This window comes from Anoplophora glabripennis, unplaced genomic scaffold (genome assembly GCF_000390285.2).
Source record: "Anoplophora glabripennis isolate ALB-LARVAE unplaced genomic scaffold, Agla_2.0 scaffold113, whole genome shotgun sequence".
Taxonomy (NCBI): Eukaryota; Metazoa; Arthropoda; class Insecta; order Coleoptera; family Cerambycidae; genus Anoplophora; species Anoplophora glabripennis.
The window spans coordinates 15,757-33,816 of NW_019416240.1; the positions used below are offsets into that span (position 1 = coordinate 15,757).

Genomic DNA, 18,060 nt, shown 5'->3' on the forward strand with positions numbered 1-18,060 from the left:
TATATATTATCAGGGAATAATACTGCGTGCGAGTTTTGTCTAAAACATTTTTTTTTAAATAATCATAAATCATATCAGATTTTGACAGGTAGCTGAATCTTGTGAACTATTGTAATAAACTAACTAATAAACTCACCTCTAATAAACGTGTACACTCGAATTCTTCTAACTGTTTCTGGAATCCTAAATTCGGATTAGCAACCGCTCTGCCAGCTCGTACGACTTTAAGGGCTTCTTTCCAAGTAAGGGTTGTGACGGACATGATATAAGCCACAGCTACTGTTACACTACGAGACATTCCTGCCAAACTGGAAAGAAATCTATTGTAATTTTATGTACACAGAATACTCCTTAACAGCGTATTTCGGAATGAGATTTGTTCGTACATTTCCTAAACGGATAAGTATCTTTAGTTTTCGGAATAAATGATCACAATCAATTTTTTATTGCGATTTGTCTTTCTGCTTCTTCGATATTATAATATTTGAGTAGAGTAAATAGTATACTCAGTAAAATTCCCTGTAAAAGTAAAATACACAACCAGAAAAACAAATATGGTTACTTTAGAAAGTTTTTCATACAGGATGTTTAAAAATATGTGTGCAATAATCTTAGGAGTAATAAATTTTTTTAAAATAAGACTATTTTTTCTTATGACCAGAGGTCTACTATCTTTTGTTTTTAAGAGAGGATCAAAGTTATTTCTTTTATAAATTATTCCAATAACTCCAAAGCTAATAAATACAGGGTGTTAGAAGTTTGACTGCCTTAATTTTAACAGACGATAGAATACATTAAAATAAACAAAAAAACTTTATATGATATGGGTCCTAAACTCAACCATATCTGAGAAAAAAAATTATCAAAATTTCCAACTTGACAAAAGTTAAGGCTAAGCTAAGGAGTATTGAACTGCGTGCATAGAATACCATAAAATACAATATTTATCAATTTTCTGAACTTCTTTATGATTAATTCTAAAAAATAATTAGCGTTGTAATAAATTTAAAATTCGATAAAATTCATATCGGCAATGTGACAACGGAGCGGCGGTTTATTAACACGAGGTACTAAGGTGTCCAGCAACCACCTATACGGAATTCAGTTCGTATCTGGATTCAACCGTGTCGGAGTGTTTTTTGCGTACCACTATTTCCTTTTCTTGAGGTGTTTTCCAACGCGAAAATTGGATTCGAAGGTGTTGTGCGTGCATCGAAAATGGTGGTGGACATTTTGAGCATATGTTGTAGTTTGTTTTGTACTTGTGCGTTTAAAAATTACTGAATTTTGTTTTTTGGTAAGTACCTAAATTATCTTTAATACGTATGATTATTTGGATGACGTGAATCTTTGGGTACTTTAATTATATACTTTTCAAATTCATAATTTGATGAAAAAATCAAGTTCCTGTTTTAAGAGATTCATAATTACTAAAATTCGAGCTAAAATTTAAGCACAACACTATCTTCGTACTACAAAATCGATACATTTTATTTAATTTATTTAAAAACAATTGTCTTGAAATTTACTAAATGTTTTACAATAATAGTTGTTTACATTTTTTCCGTAGGACAAGTCTGTCGCGTGTACACGTGGTGTGCATCAGCAGGTTAAGCGCTGTTGTCACGTTGTGATGAAAGTCCCCAATATTAATACTCTCTGTATTTTGAAAACTTTTAATATTACGCCCGTGTAATATGCAACTTTCTTTGTTCATTTATGATTACTCTACTTCATGATGAAGTAATGACAGTCAAACTTCTTACACCCTGTATATCTTTATCAGGTTGTATACAGGCTATTACAAATTCGCTTCTCACTACAGGAATCTCGAAAACGGTAAGAGATACAAACTAGCTTAATTGGGGGCAATCAGGGGACCAACATTATGCCTCTAAAAAATCAAGGCTAACATGAGTTTTCGAAATATTTGAAAAAAAACGAAATTTTGGAAATCCGTTTTTGTTTCATTTCAGCCTTGTTTGAGGTGATATTGAAAAAAGAAAAACACTTTATCATGGCCACTTTTTGCCTTCTATCGAATGGCATAATCAATTTTTATATGTAACGTTTCGTCTCTCCAAGACCATCATCAACTTCATTTTTTTAAATACGACTCTAGAAATTTTATTACATTTTTTGCAGGTGCCTCAACCCGAACAAGATTCAGAGGTTTTGTGTCGAAAAATTCATCTTCAGTGTATTCGTTCCAAATTTATCTAATTTTTTTTAGATTTCTATGATTATTGAATTATTGTACACTGTAAGTGTGAAAAACTGTGCCAGTATTTAGTATTTCTGCAATCATTATAGTACCAATCCTTTATTATATTATGGAAAGTTAGTAAATAAACCAAAATATTGTGCAACCTGTCATATGACATGTATATATAAATGTAATTAGAAAAATTAATGGATTCTAAAAAATATACAGGGTGTTCCATTAGGAAAAAAAAAACGTTTGGTTTATATCTCCAGATTGGGTAATTATTTTTCCATATACTTACTATATTTCTTTGAAATCGCAAGAAAGACAAAAAATAATTATGTGAATAATCCTGTACATACAAAGTTTGAGGTCCATATCTTCATTATAAACTACGTTTCACATTTCATTTTCAAGGACAATAAAGCCTTTATGTGAATAGTTTCAAGGAAAAAATGTTTATTTGTTTGTATATACCGTTATTTGAGCTAAATTTGAAGCCATAGAAATATGTACCTTTATTTTATTTCCTTACGTTTTTTGGCTCATGGTGTGTAATTTATCGAATTTAATTACCAGGAATTTTTGCCGTAGGTATATTAAAATCCATTATTTTATTACTGTAAGTGTTATTATTCTCTAATGGTGTGCCATTCTAGATATGAGTAATCTGCTCATTGCATGACCTACGACTTTTTTTATGTTAGATTTACCTAGATTTTTAATGCTTGTCGTTTCTATCTCTAGATCAATATGGAACGGACTGAAACGTAGGTAATTCGTTTTTTTTTTTGGAGCACAAGAAATATGAACCGTTGTATTTCCCTCTTCTTTCAATATGACAACATAAGGAAGCTAAAATCATGTATTTTTTTAGTAAAAGTTTAAGAATAGTCATAATTATTGAGAGCAATTTTATTACCATCAAGTTAATTATATTAGCATTCCCATTCTCATTAATATTGAGATTATTGTAACAAAATCAATCAATTTCACTGTTATTACATATTTGCCATTATAGATGATTTTACCCTGTTTCATTAATTTCAAGATCCATTGTACCTATCTTATAGATTTCTTCACAGTATTAGTTTATTAAATGAAGATAGGTGGGGTACATATATTTTTCATAAACATATCTCATTATATTTAATTAATAAAACTGGCACACAAAGTAAAAAAATGGGCTGACATGGAGGTCTCACTAGGTGTTATATAGATATATCTTTACGTGCTAAATCCGAATGGAAACAAATACGCCTGTATTTCCATTGTACGCTCAACTTATGTAAACAAGAGATACGTTCTACAAAAAATTGAATATGGAGAGGATTTGGATAAAAGCGAGAATTATTTACAATACTTAACCAGTCAATTTCCGAATTTAAGTAATGCAAAACTGAAGAAAGCATCTTCGATGGACCTCCTCAACTCCGAAATATGTACACTCTAAAAAAATTTCACTCAATTTTACTCCATAATGTATCAATTTCTGTCCACACTTGATTGAGTGAAATTTCACTCTGTTAGTATGAATACAACTGAGTGAAACTATTGCAACAGTGTGAGTGAGTTTTACTCAAATCCGAGTTACTGCTAACTATCAATTGAGTGACTTTTGACTCTATTCTGAGTATACAGGTTCGGAAAGTCCTTATGGTACATCGGCCGTTACGTGAGAGCGATAAAGTGAGTCATAAAAATCCGTGCGATAGTGAAAGATGGCTATAATGAAGGCGTCTAAGTCACCGCCCGTTTCGCCCTTCCACAAATAAGATCCACTTCCACTTGTAATTCAGCGACCGGTGGTCATCTTTGTTTTCGTCGTTTGCCTTTTCTTTAATAGATGTCACTACTTTCTACATTTTCGACTCCGGTATTCCGATATGTTAATACAATCCGTTAACAGAGGGCAAAGTATACTTAAATAACAACTAAATGAACTTTAAATGCAGCTGAGCTCTATACTCCATTTGAATAACTTCTCAGTAGGGGAAACAAGGTCACTAGATTTACAAACAAAGGTATCTACTAGCTACTGTAAAAAGTTTTCTTTGTTACGCGTTGTGCTGCCCTCTGTTAACGGATTGTATTAACATATCGGAATACCGGAGTCGGAATTGTATAAGTAGTTACATATATTAAAGAAAAAGCAAACAACGAAAACAAAGATCGCTGAATTACAAATGGAAGTGGATCTTATTTGTGAAAGGCCGAAACGGGCGGTGACAATGAGACGCCTTCATTATAGCCATACTTCTCTATCGCACGGATTTCTATGACTTACTTTATCGCTCTCACGTAACGGCCGATGTACCATGGGAACTTTCCGAACCTGTATAAAACCAATTTAGAGTTGACTTTTTCTCGAATATGATTTAAATTTAACTATTAATGAGTCATTTTTTATTTAGACTTGGTTCTTAATTAACTAAATATTGAGTGTAAAAATAAATCACCCGTGAATGATTAGTTAGGATATACAGTTTCAAATTAGGAGAAATATTGCCAAAATAATGTCTCAAATTTACATTTCCTTTTGATAGCATATTGAAATGAATGGAAACTATACAAGTATAAAACAGAAATTTAGCATGTGAAGGGATATTAAAAAAAATAGAGAGATAGAGAAACTTTTAAAATAGATAGTGAATTATGAAAATAAAGGATTTTACAATTTTTGTTATTTAATTATAAGTAAATAAGGTACAAAATTAAGTGCAGTGGAACAATCTATTTACCCGCGTGCGGTATCGGGGAAACGAAAAAAAGAAAAAAAAAAGAGGAGATTGTTTTGTAATTTGAAGGGTCAAAAAGTCTGAGACAGAAAGAAAGTTAAATTAGAAGAAATAAAAGAAATTGTGGAAGACAAGAATTTAGATAAAGTATATTCCAAAGGTTTGCTGCGAGAGAAGACCATAGAAGAAATAATAATATTCATAAGGAGACAAGAACCGGCCATGGGCGTGGTAATATTTCGTTTTAGGTAATTATCGGTTAACACTAATGCTAACAGGTAAAAATGTCATTCGCAGAAAAGTACACTCATTTTATTTTAAAAAAGAAATACCATACCAACGCTAAGCAAAATTTTAAGTGAACTTTCAGAGGACAACGATTTGCCAAAAATCAGTAGAAGCAAATTATGGGCCGTCTTACGAGAGTTGAATTTTTGCTGGGAAAAGCAGAACAGTCAGTTCTTATCGATAAAGATGAAATTATTTGTTGGCGAAGATCCTACTTAAGATCAATTAGAAAATTCCGTGACGAAGGGAGGAATATTTATTATCTAGACGAAACTTGGGTCAACGAGGGATATACTGTAACAAAAGTATGGCAAGATAAAAATGTAAAAAGTTTTCGACAAGCATTTTTGGATGGACTTTCAACAGGGTTCAAGGCACCTTCAGGTAAAGGGCGAATATTAATAGTGACACATATAGGTAGTGCCAGTGGTTTTGTAGATGGCGGTTTACTTTTATTTGAATCTAAAAATACAGGTGACTATCACGAAGACATGAACGCAGATTTTTTCGAAGAGTATTTTACACAGATGTTGGATCTTATTCCTCCGGGGTCTGTAATTGTCATGGATAATGCCAGTTACCATTCACGGCAGACCGAGCGGACGCCTACGACTGCTTGGAGGAAAGCCGATATAATTCAATAGTTATCAGGAAAAAACATTTGTTTTGAAACAAATATGGTGAAAAAGGAACTTTTGACACTTGTCAATCTAATAAAGATCAGAAAAAATATGTTATCGATGAAATGGCAACAAATCGCCAAATAACGGTACTACGGTTACCACCTTACCACTGTGAACTTAACCCAATCGAATTAGTCTGGGCGCAGGTAAAAGGAGATGTAGCGCGAAATAATACGACGTTTAAATTAAGTGACGTGAAAATTTTGTTAAAAAATTCCTTGGAACGAGTAACTGCAGATAACTGGCAAAGATGTATACATCATGTACAAAAAGAAAAGGAGATAATGTGGGAACTCGATAATTTAATTGACGTTACTGTGGAACCTATCGTTATCAATCTAGGAGACGAAGATAATTCATCAGAATATTCAGAGGATGAATTTTAATATACCTACTTTTTTATTTTCTTTATTGTACATTTATACAACACTACATTTACTCACCATAATTTGAATTTTCAAAATACATATATTTTTGTGTGGAATAAAAGTCTATTCATTAAATTTAAATAAATATTTTGATAATAATACTGAATAATTTTATTTGAATTACTAAAAACACTCTTAACCCGGTTATGATGCTTAAAGTAGCCTCATGTTTTGAAATGCTGTTTTTATATTGTTTACTTATAAGAGAAATGGACCGAGAAATTGAAGCGGCATAGACAAAGACGGATTGTCGGGGATTAAATTTTAGCTACCTGCTACAATTTAGTACAACCCGGTCACACAAAGTTTTTTTAAAAGTACACCTCATCTATACCGATAATACATAATATAAAAATATTGAATATAAGCACCAGTACTACATTTATTTACGATTTGTATACATAATAAGCTTTTATTACTCTCTTTCATTTATAAACAGACTATAACTGGGAATAAAGTGGTTTTGTAGTAGGAATAGTAAGAAATGGAAAGAGTTGACATTAAACTGAAAAAAAGAAAAGAAGAAGGATAAGAAAAGGTTTTCAGAACGAGCATCAAGGTGGAGGATAAAGACAAGAAATAAGACAATAGAAAGTTGTGTGAATAGGTAATAGAAACTGTATATTAAAAATTATTATTGTTGGAAAGGTGGAATCATTCGGAATGAGGACATTTGCTCTGATTTAGATACAAGTGCACCAAATACGAGTTTACGTGAAGAATTTATTTAAGGAGTACCTGTATTTGAGTGAATGTACTCAGTTTTAGTTTAAATATAACCACAAACGAGTAAAATAATCAAAATATCCAAAATGAGTGAAAATGTACTCAATAATTTCACTCAATTAATTCACTCCGAACTTTTATTATTGTCATTCACATCGACGTTTTTACAGTGTAATAAAAATTTGTCACTGTATTTTAAAAAATGACGCTTTGTAAGTGGGGTAGGCGGCATTTGGTAGGCGGCAGTTGGACTTACGAACTCTTATTTAATTGATTTTGTTTTGATGAAAACGGTAGCTACAAATATTAGCAACTATTACACTAAGAAACTCAGAGATAATATCTATCAACTATCAATAGCTCCTATTTTTATTAAATCGACATAAGCTTCTGTAATCTTAAGAGCTTTTAAATTTTCCCACTTCACTGAGGGATGGGTATACACTACAGAAGGAATAGCTTCGTATAACTTCTTTGGGTTAAACGATTGAAATGAATTGGTGGCGTTTCCTTATATTGTGACTACCTAGTCTAAATAATTACCAATGAATTAAGACATTTCCATCTCGAAGCCTAGCGGCGTGGATAAAATCGTTGCATAAGGAAAAATACTGTGTTAGATTTTGATCCGGGGTGTCTGATGCCATAACACACAAGTAATGTTTGTCCTGAAACAAAAAAAAAATACATATGACTAAATAACATTAAATTAAATATAAAATTAATACTGAACTAATTAATTAATTAGAATTAATGCAGTCCAGTTTTCTTTTGTACGTTCTAAACTGGAATACTGTTCTTCGACTTGATACCCTAAATATGGCAATCTATTGAATATGTTCGAAGAAGATTGAACTTCAAATTTCGTTAGTTAAGGAAACAAAAATTCCTTGTCGAATAGTTATTCTTGTTTACCAATAAAATTGTTTTATTTGATGCTGATTTTATCCTGGCCAGTGTTGTATTGGCTTTAGTTGAGTAACGTAATCGATACCTGTCTAGAACTCGCTTTTAATCTATACAAATGAAATTTCGAGATAAATCAATTGTGACATTAACAGGGCTTTGTATCTAGTATATTGCAGTGCACAGATATTCATTGGAGTTGATTGGAATGTTAAAACGTTTAGAATAAAGTACAATGTTCTTTTAATATGTAACTTTGTTCCTAGAGCCTGTTCTAGACGCATGCACATTCCGATAATTATAATTTTTTATTCACACCTTTCAGGATTTCCGGATATAATATGAAAATATTTGCTTAAAATTAATTTTTCTGTTAGGTACCCTTTTCTTTTAATGCACTTAACGCGAACACCCTGTATTATTTGTAGAAATCGGTGGCCTTCACTCCTGCTATGCTTTTATAGATTTTATATAATCTATAGTTTTCTAGTCGCTGTACTTTACCTTAATCATATTATTTTCTATACATTTATTTATACACTCTACGTAATATAAGATATTCATTATTAAAATAAATGCATTTACGGTAACTCAAGGTATCTGTTTAATAAATAGGTAAAACACTTCATGTCATAATTAAAAAAATATGCTGCCTCCGCAGATCAAGTAAGGACTACATGAAGTACTTTTTTGTTCTGTAAGAGAATTAGGTCAAGCAGGGCAAGCCTCTTATCTTTCATAAAGTCCCGGATGTATAACCTCACCTTAGCCATTATACAAATTGGTAAACTGATTATGATTTCGTTGGCGTACCTAAATATTGAAATCTTGCTAATCCTTAATTTATCCAGCAAATAATTTCCCGGTCCAAAGTAATAGAAACGTACATACTGAAAGTGAAATGGAAGTACTGAAATAACAAGTAATGCTAGAAATAAAAAACATAAAAATACCTGGGATTCGTTAAGTAGCTTGATCTTTTTAACTACTTATTATTTATTACTATACTTAAAATCAAACTTTAAAGAAACTGTTATCCTAAGTTGCTTGGCTCAGTCGCGTTAAAAGTTTTGTTTTTTCCAAATAATCAAGGTTTAGTCTGATTTAAATAAAATTTGGTATATGTATAGATATCGCTTTTTGACACAGTGGTCAATGTAACTGAATTTACAGAAATGGAAAATATTCCCCATCCGTAAGCAAACACGCTCATATTTTCTATGAAAGCAATTAAAGTAAGTCGGGGAAATTATCAAGTTTTTGCATTGCTTCGCAGGAAGTTAAATACTATTTGCTTTTTGTGACAAAATTTTGGCTTTCTAACCTAAAATTAAGTACGAATTAGAATAATTTTGGGTTTATTCTTTCTAAAGGTGTTTTAAACCGACATGAAGTAGCCAAATTAAAATTATTAACAGTACTATTTACATCTATTCCTTTTATTATTACTCTCTTATTTAAAATAAAAGTATTTTTCTTATCCAAAAAGTATGTTTTAAGGACTTTTTATATTTTTCTGAAGTAAATGTAAAACAAAATGTAATAACAAGAACAATATTATTCACTTTTCTAGGTTAACCAAATATTCTACTAATTTCATAAATCTAGAAAAGTTCTAGTTTCGTGACTAGATAATTGTGTTGAATACCCCGTACAAGAAATGTTAAATTTTCCCAATCCAATCTTACTTAAAAAAACAGCAAAATTTTTTATCAAGAGTTACTTTTTTCGATAAAATGAAAAATAAGAAAGTTTTTCCTATTCAACACCTTTTCTGTGGACATGCTGTAGACTTTCAATTCAAATGCAGTACAGGAAAATTAAATTCAAGTGACTACATCTCAGGAGTGATAGACTTTTACATGAAGGTCTAAATCAAAATTAAGAAATCTCCGAATTTCCATTTGAATCTAAATTCAGTAAAAATACCCTGAAATATGATTAAATTAGGATCCCCCAAATCCTACTGTCAATAACTCCTGTCAATAACTGCTATAAAGAATTAAATCCATTTTTCTCTAGAACGGCGACAATAAAAAGCATGTCAAAAATCATCTGCGGTTTCTCTAAATCTCTATTAACAAAAAAATATTGCGAAAAACAAAAAACTGTTTAGTGTTCTCATCAGTCTCATATTTTAAGTGAAAAAGCTCGAATTTATATTTGACTGCCCCAAACATGCCGCTATATAAAGTTTTATTAAAATATATTTAAAAATGTGGGAGTTATTTAAGAACAAATGGAATAAAAAATGAAATGAAATTGCGCTAAGGTACCTAACTTGATCTAAATGGTTTTATTTTCATCAAAGGAAGCTCAACTTATGGTATAGCCAATTTGCTTCCAGACACCTTATATAATCACTAAGGAAAGATATAAAAAATATTATCTATAAAAATATGTATTAAAACAAATATCCTATTTTATTGACGGCAGCAAAAGTAAGGCAAAAATCATGTTATTAATACTTAATATTATGCTTAGGTGATAAATGAACATAAATGGTATAGTTAGGCTAAAGGCTAAATCCTAAACTGATATAACAATTGATTTTTATTTGTTTATAGTATTTGTGTTCAGATTATAGTTAGTTAGTTTTTATTATCTTTAAATCTCTTCGTAATATATTTTAAATTTACGAAAAAAAGTGGAGCAAAATCGATTCGCTAAAGTCTATACTTACTGTATTTTCAATATGTAAAAAAAATCATTTACGCAGTCACGTAACATCAACCAATCATGGGCAGGGCCGGATTAACCTATGATTAACCGGTGATATAATAATTTCAAAACCCAAACAGTTTTAAGGTTTGATTTAAAAAAAAATTGCCAGATCTTGCCGAGGTCCCTCGATCTCATGAGGTTCGGGGCTACGGCCCCCATAGCCCCCCCTTAATCCAGCCCTGATCATGGGAAACACACATTGCTTTTCATAACAATTATTACTTACGGAATGCACCCTTCTTGCAGTATCATGGATAGCCAATATATGCGTTATGTTGTATTTTGCTAATTGCGAAGAGTCTTTGGAATCCCTATAATTTCCTACGTACAAGCCGGGTAATACCTGAAACAATAAACTTATTTGCAAATAATGATAATTTAAATTTAGTTCTGTCTACAGCAGTGAAGTATTTTGAAAATTAAGTATTTTTAGGGGAGCATTTCTATGAAATTAAAAAGAAATAATAATAAATAAATAAATAATACAATCTAATTTCTTTTGTTGATACAAATAGACGTTTTTTGTTTTTCACAAAATTTACATTTTTCTGAAACTTACAGCATGAAATTTACATATGTATATGCAATTAGGAACAACTAAGAAGCAAATTCAGTTTTGTGAAAAACAAAAAAGTGCTTGCTTGCTAGATCAATTGATTGTGAATAAAAATATTTTACTGATATACCTACAGTATGTTGAGTTTACAAGAGGACAAATGGACCAAAAAGTGAAAGATACGAAAAAAGAAATGTATAGGTATCAAAATTTAACTTCACAAAACTTGTATAGAAAATAGATATAGGTAATGTTTGACGATATTAGCGTGTCAAAATGCAATTTGAAAGTAAATCGTTACACAATATGAATATATTGTTAGGTATAGAAAAGAAGGAATTGACAATTTTATGGATTATACCTATTTTAAATAAACTGAAATGCCAGAAAACTTGCATATACCAAACATAACTTTTACATTATGTGTGGTTTATGCGTGCCATTGTTCAACTCAGCGAACTCGATAATATTAAGCTCAGTGGCGACTCGTGTTTGAAAACCAAACAGGTCAATAACAATTTTTCTATACTGAGCATTGCTAAAGTACGTAACTTTTTTGTCCCGATGTATTTCATAAAAATGTCTTTTTAAAGTTGAAAAATAACGCTCACTTTTGCTATTTTCACGATTGTTTTAAAAATTTCACACTTTTAGAAAAAGTAATACAAAAGTTGTTGTTAATAAACACCTGTAACACAACTGCGCATTTGCTATTATAAAAAATTCTCATTTTAACATACTTTCATACAGTTTTATGTTTTATCTAGTTTATGATTGAATGCTTTCGTTTTAAATAATTTGGAAATACCTCGAAGAAATGTTTTTTTACTTTTAAACTAATCTGTATGAAATAAGTGAAATGTTATTAAATGATTTCTGAAGCCAAACCTTTGTTTAATCTCAGAAATTATCACGGTACTAGTTTGTAATGAAATTTAAAGTTTTAAATCTTCGGTTTTGCATATTTGCGTTGACAAAACATCTTCCAACTGTACTTGCTTGGGACATACGGGCAGATTCCACCAGATATCCCAAGGATATCCTTATAACCTTAGGACAAGTTTGTACTGTTTGGATACGGATTTGAAAGGAAATATTGCATGAAACCCTGCCTTTATGCCAATGTTATTATAATATTTTATCCTAAAGATGTATTCCCTCCTAGAACTCTATTCAACTGAAATTTAGTTTGATATAATCGCCAAAACACTCTCCGGTCAAGGTTAACAGCCACCCCACCTCATTAACAACATAAACCATTAATTTCGCAATCTCGGATGTGTCGATTCATTACAGTTGAGGGAGTACGCCTATTCCCCTGCCAAATAAATTCCATTTCAACCACAGCGAAACGGGGATTGTGTTCTATCTAACATTCATAAAATTTTAAATGCAGTCATAATAGCCTTGAGCTTAATTTAAAATTTTAACACTTCATCTAGTTTTATAATAACAAAGTCATTTTATTTTATGCGCTTAATTATATTAAAATAATACAAAACGTAATTCTGTGATTAAATACAATGTACAAGATGCAAATAATTCTACGTTTATTTCCTTTTCTTTTTTTATATAGAAAACAAGAAAATAGCAAACACCAAAGTTTTATGACATTTTTCTTTTTTTAAGTTTTCCGTTAGTACAATACAGGGTTTCCATTTAGCCATTTAGTCTCTTCTACCAAAGACTTCAAAACGCAAAAAATATCTATTAGTGCTTCACATTCACAAATATGCCTTTTTTAGACCGATCGACATACCTACAATGGTCTATCAATGGCTATAACTAAGTCAATAGCTTTAACTATGTAGCCTTCTATATAAGAGAGATTGGACAATATTTTGATTGATTTACTGAATAGGGAATAAAGTCAATAATGTCAATACGAGTGTATGCTATTCCTTTGTTAAATTTGCTAAAAAATTACATGCATATTTCAAGTAAATCTTATAATATGAATGAAGAAGAACATAAATGATATGATAGCACATAAATTTAATTTTATAATTATCAATGAACATTTTTCCACGAAATTTGGTAGAAACTAATTTTATGGGGCACAAATTTCAGCGGCGAAGTCAGATTTTCAATAAAAAAAATCGCTTACTAATTTATGGCAAATTAAACAACGAAAAAAATTAATAAGTAAATAAGCTTTGATAACAGAGAATGAATTAGAATGTCATGTGAGATAATAGCGTTTTTTAAGCTCTATATTGCATCAGTTACAGCTGGCGATATTCCAAAGATGCGAAACATAGGCTAATAGTCAAAACTAAAGCGAACTTCATTGCAGGACTTCTGCGGACCCATCGAGGACTGTGATTGAACGTCAACCCTGATAATTTCCAATTCAATAACCAGAAACTGAACCTGCCTAGTACATGTGTACGCACCAAACATATATTCTAAAATATACCAATGCCATAAATGCTCATATTTGTTCTGAATTAATACAAAAATCTCAATAAATCTCCTAAAAAATGAATATGAGCTTAAAGCTCCTATTGCTTTATAGCACACTACCACCTAAACTGTGTCCATCCTGCAGTGAAGATCCTGAGGGATACACAGCTCCTAAAGTTGCCATACACAAGCCCTCCAAGGAGTCAAAAATTCAAATTAAGCTCTAGAGCTTCCATATAATCACAAACTCTGAAAGTTTCATTCGAGGGGACTTTAATGAGGCCACACGCACATAAACTGTAATGCCCTAGCGCAGCACTCAAAGATTGTGATACGAGACATTAAAGTGCTCCATAAAACAAAGTGACCAGTGAAAGAACCTAAAGATTGAGTTGAAAATCCACCAATAAAAATCCACGACAATATTAAAGGTTATTTTTCCGGTGAAATAGTGTTAAAAGCAATGAAATGCTAGAATTTCCGGTCTGAATTAAGATGCTTTTAACTATCATTCTTCATTTTGTAAAAGTTAAAACATTTTTGCACTTACTATATGCATGTTTTGTTAAATCCACTAGTTTTTTCAATAAAACATGTTTATGAGTCCCAGTTTCGTTTTAGGCTATTGACCCCCTTTTAGAGTTCCTGTTTCAAGAAAATTTATTCATTCTACAATATAACACTTTTGAATACATGTAACATTCTATTCTAGTAATTTCATTACGTTTATTATTAGTCACGGGCCAATAATTTCATTAAATGCTGCAAATTAATTTTTTTTAATTACAATGGCCGAATAATAATAAAATAATTTAATGAAATGGATATACGGCGTTTAATAAATTTATGCGGTTGGCCGAAGGCAGACACGGATTCAGATTCGGGAAGCGAATTATTTCGTGTCTCTTGTGAAAATATGTTAGTTTATCATGTTTTAAGAGTCCCCTCAAAATATCAGCTCAAAAAAAAAAGTTTTTTCAAGGACGCTCAAGATTTTTAAAAATTTCCAAAATCGTCAAAAATTGATTTTTTTTTCCTCATTATTTTATCATTTTCTAAGTTGAAAAAAATCTCGATTCTGAAAATTTTAAATGGATATTTTAATTTCTAAAGGTCACTCATAATTATTTTAACTTTTAATGTTGTTTTTGAGCGACCTAAAAATAAATATCAATGAACTAATAATTTTTTTTATTGAATTTGATAAACAAAAGAATATAAATACATCACTAAAACATTTTTCGACGTTTGAATTGAAGCAATTTTTTTTCACTCCATTCTGGACACACTGTATATTTAAATTATATTCATTATTCAATAATTGCTATTCTTAAAGCAATTTATTTACGTTTCTTAATTTAAATATGTACGTGATTTATGAACCTTTAAAAGAATGTTATTTTTTGCACATAATATTTGTTATATGCGTATATAAATTCGTGCACGAGAGAAGTTGTTTACAGCAACGTAGCAAACAAAATTCTTATAACAAGACCAAACTTTTATCGCCGCAAAGGGAATAGTTCTAGGACAAGTATTGGAAACGAGGGACAGACAGCTTTTTGGAATTCACATCACGTGAAGAAAATAAATAATGTAAAACTGGCAAAATAAGATTAATTTCATTTGAAACAAATGTATGATTTGTAATTTTCTTTTTGTAGAGAGAATAATCTAGTTCTAGTACTATCGTATTACACTGAGAAAAACATTTGCGTAATTAGTTTACTTTTTTTTAGATAGGTAGTATGTATTCAGAAAAATTTCTATCCATTTTAATAAATAAAAGGGTTTATCGGAACAGAAAATGACAAATTAATCAGGCGTAAGTTAATGTAAAAGAGTAAAAATAATGATATATAGAAAAATTAAATGCCTGAATTTTTTATGTAAGTTAGTTTGAGGTATATAATAACAATAAGTGACAGTAATTTTTTTTTTCATCACCCTGCCAGGGGTGCAAAAAATAAAATAAAGGGGTTTTCAAGATAACTCAAAAGAGATAAGAGCTAGAAAAAAAGTTGTAGAGCATAAAATTATACATAAAAATGGTCTATTGAGTTTTTCTTGTACTATTAAAATTGACAGAGTTAGGGAGACTAGAAGTTAAGGGATGATTTCAGAAATTAAAAAATCAAATTATTTTCCTGATGCATGGAAGCAAGCTTTTGTGATTCCTATTTACAAAAAAAAATTATAAAAACGAAGTTTCCAACTATCGACAAATTAGTATATTATAAGCATTTACTTAGCGCGGTTAAATCGTCTATAATTATTGAGCAACATGGATTTTTTCCACATAGATCTATTGAATCTAATTTAGTAATATACTCTGTATATATTGTAAGTGCTGCCAGACTCAGGTGGATGCCGTGTACACCGATTTTAGCAAAGCATTCGATAAAATTAATCATAATATACTTATATCTAAATTGTCTGAAATTGTATACATGGTAACCTACTGAGATGGCTTACCTCTTATGTTTTCAACATGCCGCAATTGGTAACTATTAGTGGTTACAAATCTCCCCCCTACGATGCAATGTCAGGTGTTCCTCAGGGATCACATTTGGGACCATTACTATTTTTAATCTATATCAACGATATCCGTCATTGTTTCAAATTTTGTAAATTTTTACTCTACGCAGACGATTTGAAAATTTACTCTTAAATAAATAATTCCGATAATTGTGTTGCCTACCAGGAAGATTTGAACTCTTTCTTTGAATACTGTAAATTGAACAAGCTTCAATTAAATTTAAGTAAATGGTTCTATATTTGTTTTACCCGTAACCAAAATATATCCTCTAATAATTATAACTTTAATAAGAATATTTTAAATCAACTTGAAGAAATAAAAGATCTTGGGGTTGTCTTTGACAGGAAAATGAATTTTTCTTCACATATTGATTATATAACTTTAAAAAGCAACAAAATGTCAGAGTTTGCAAAAATTTTAGGTCGATTTTTGCTATTAAATCTGTATATTTTGCATACGTGCACAGCATAATCAATTTTGCATCTATTCTATTGTTTGGAGTCCTCAATATACCATAAATAAGTCTCGACTTGAGGCCATACATAACAGATTTTTGAGATATTTACACTACAAGGACAGTGGTGTGTATTCTTTTCATTGTAGCACGATGTTACGAAATCATTACCATATTTTTTCATTGGAGAATCGAAGAATTATGGCCGAAGCAGTATTTCTGTATAAGCTTCTAAATGATTTTATCGATTCTCCAGATTTATTAGCCTTGATCTGTTTACGTGTACCATAACATGATTTTAGAGCAAATGCACTGTTTCATGAGACTTTTTATCGAACTAATTCTGGTCAAAACTCTCCTATAAATAGAATATGCAGACATTTTAACTTGTATGTACTATAGCACTCTAGATATCTTTCATTCCTCGCTCATTAGTTTTAAAAGATTTTTAAAGGGAACTATTATTGTAAATTAACATTTTCTATTATAATATTATTTCTGTACTTTTATATTCAATTAGCTTTAAGTAATTTGTGGACATTGTTTTGGGCTATAAAGCCTGTGTTTGTCTCCTCCATAAATAAATAAATAAACAAATAAGCAGAAAAATGAATGAATTTTATATATTCTTTTCAATCTACTCTAAAAAATGTAAACTTTTCAGAGAACTAAATATATTTGTTAATTTTTAATAAAAAATTTATAACAATTTCAATTTTTTAATCGTTAATTTTTATGATTTAACACTAAAACAATTTTTTTCTGTTATTCGATTGACTATTTACTTAAAATAATGAAAAGTTGCTCTCGATATTTTGTTTTACGACAAAGATAAAAAATCACGTTCGCTTGGTGAAATTGTTCTTATTAAAAATTAAAAACTATATCTATTTCTCTGAAAAGACATTTTACATTTTTTTTTGGAGTAGATTGAAAAAAAAATTATAAAATCATTCATTTTTCTGCTTGTTAGGATTTTTCTTTCATTTTGAAAGTTTGAAAACAAAGAAATAGTTGATCAAGTCAAGTGTTAATTTTCTTTAAATATGGTAATAACTTTTATGGACTAATTTATTCAAAACTGATAAAAAACAGAAAACTCATTAAAATGAAAAATCTGCAAAACTTAATTCCTATTGAATATAAAAAAATATACGATTTTGGATTTTTTTCAGTAACTGAGCGAACAGTTGTTTTGACAGTAATGAGTATATTTTCCCGCCCTAGATTTCCAACTTTACCAGGAGCATTAGTGCCTTTCGATCAGCTGATGGTGCTCTAAACGTATGTATTAAAAAAGAGCGGTTTCTAAGCATTTCCATTGCGTGTGATAAAAACTAAATAGGCTAAGTATTAAAAGTGTCTAGAATGCTGTTCTAACTTGCCTTATTCATACCGTTTCCCAT

General features: G+C 30.4%; 1 protein-coding gene across 1 annotated transcript in view; it reads right to left on the bottom strand.

Moving 5' to 3' along the window:
• The window catches only part of LOC108905957 (dual specificity protein phosphatase 22-like), a 19,719-nt gene extending 1,659 nt beyond the window's left edge, over window positions 1–18,060 (bottom strand). Inside the window, exons 1-4 of the mRNA XM_018709043.1 lie at window positions 18,040–18,060; window positions 10,926–11,042; window positions 7,613–7,737; window positions 137–308 (exon numbers count right to left, since the gene is read on the bottom strand). Of these exons, the coding sequence (XP_018564559.1) occupies window positions 137–308; window positions 7,613–7,737; window positions 10,926–11,042; window positions 18,040–18,060 (435 nt within the window). The remainder of the gene's footprint in view (window positions 1–136; window positions 309–7,612; window positions 7,738–10,925; window positions 11,043–18,039) is intronic.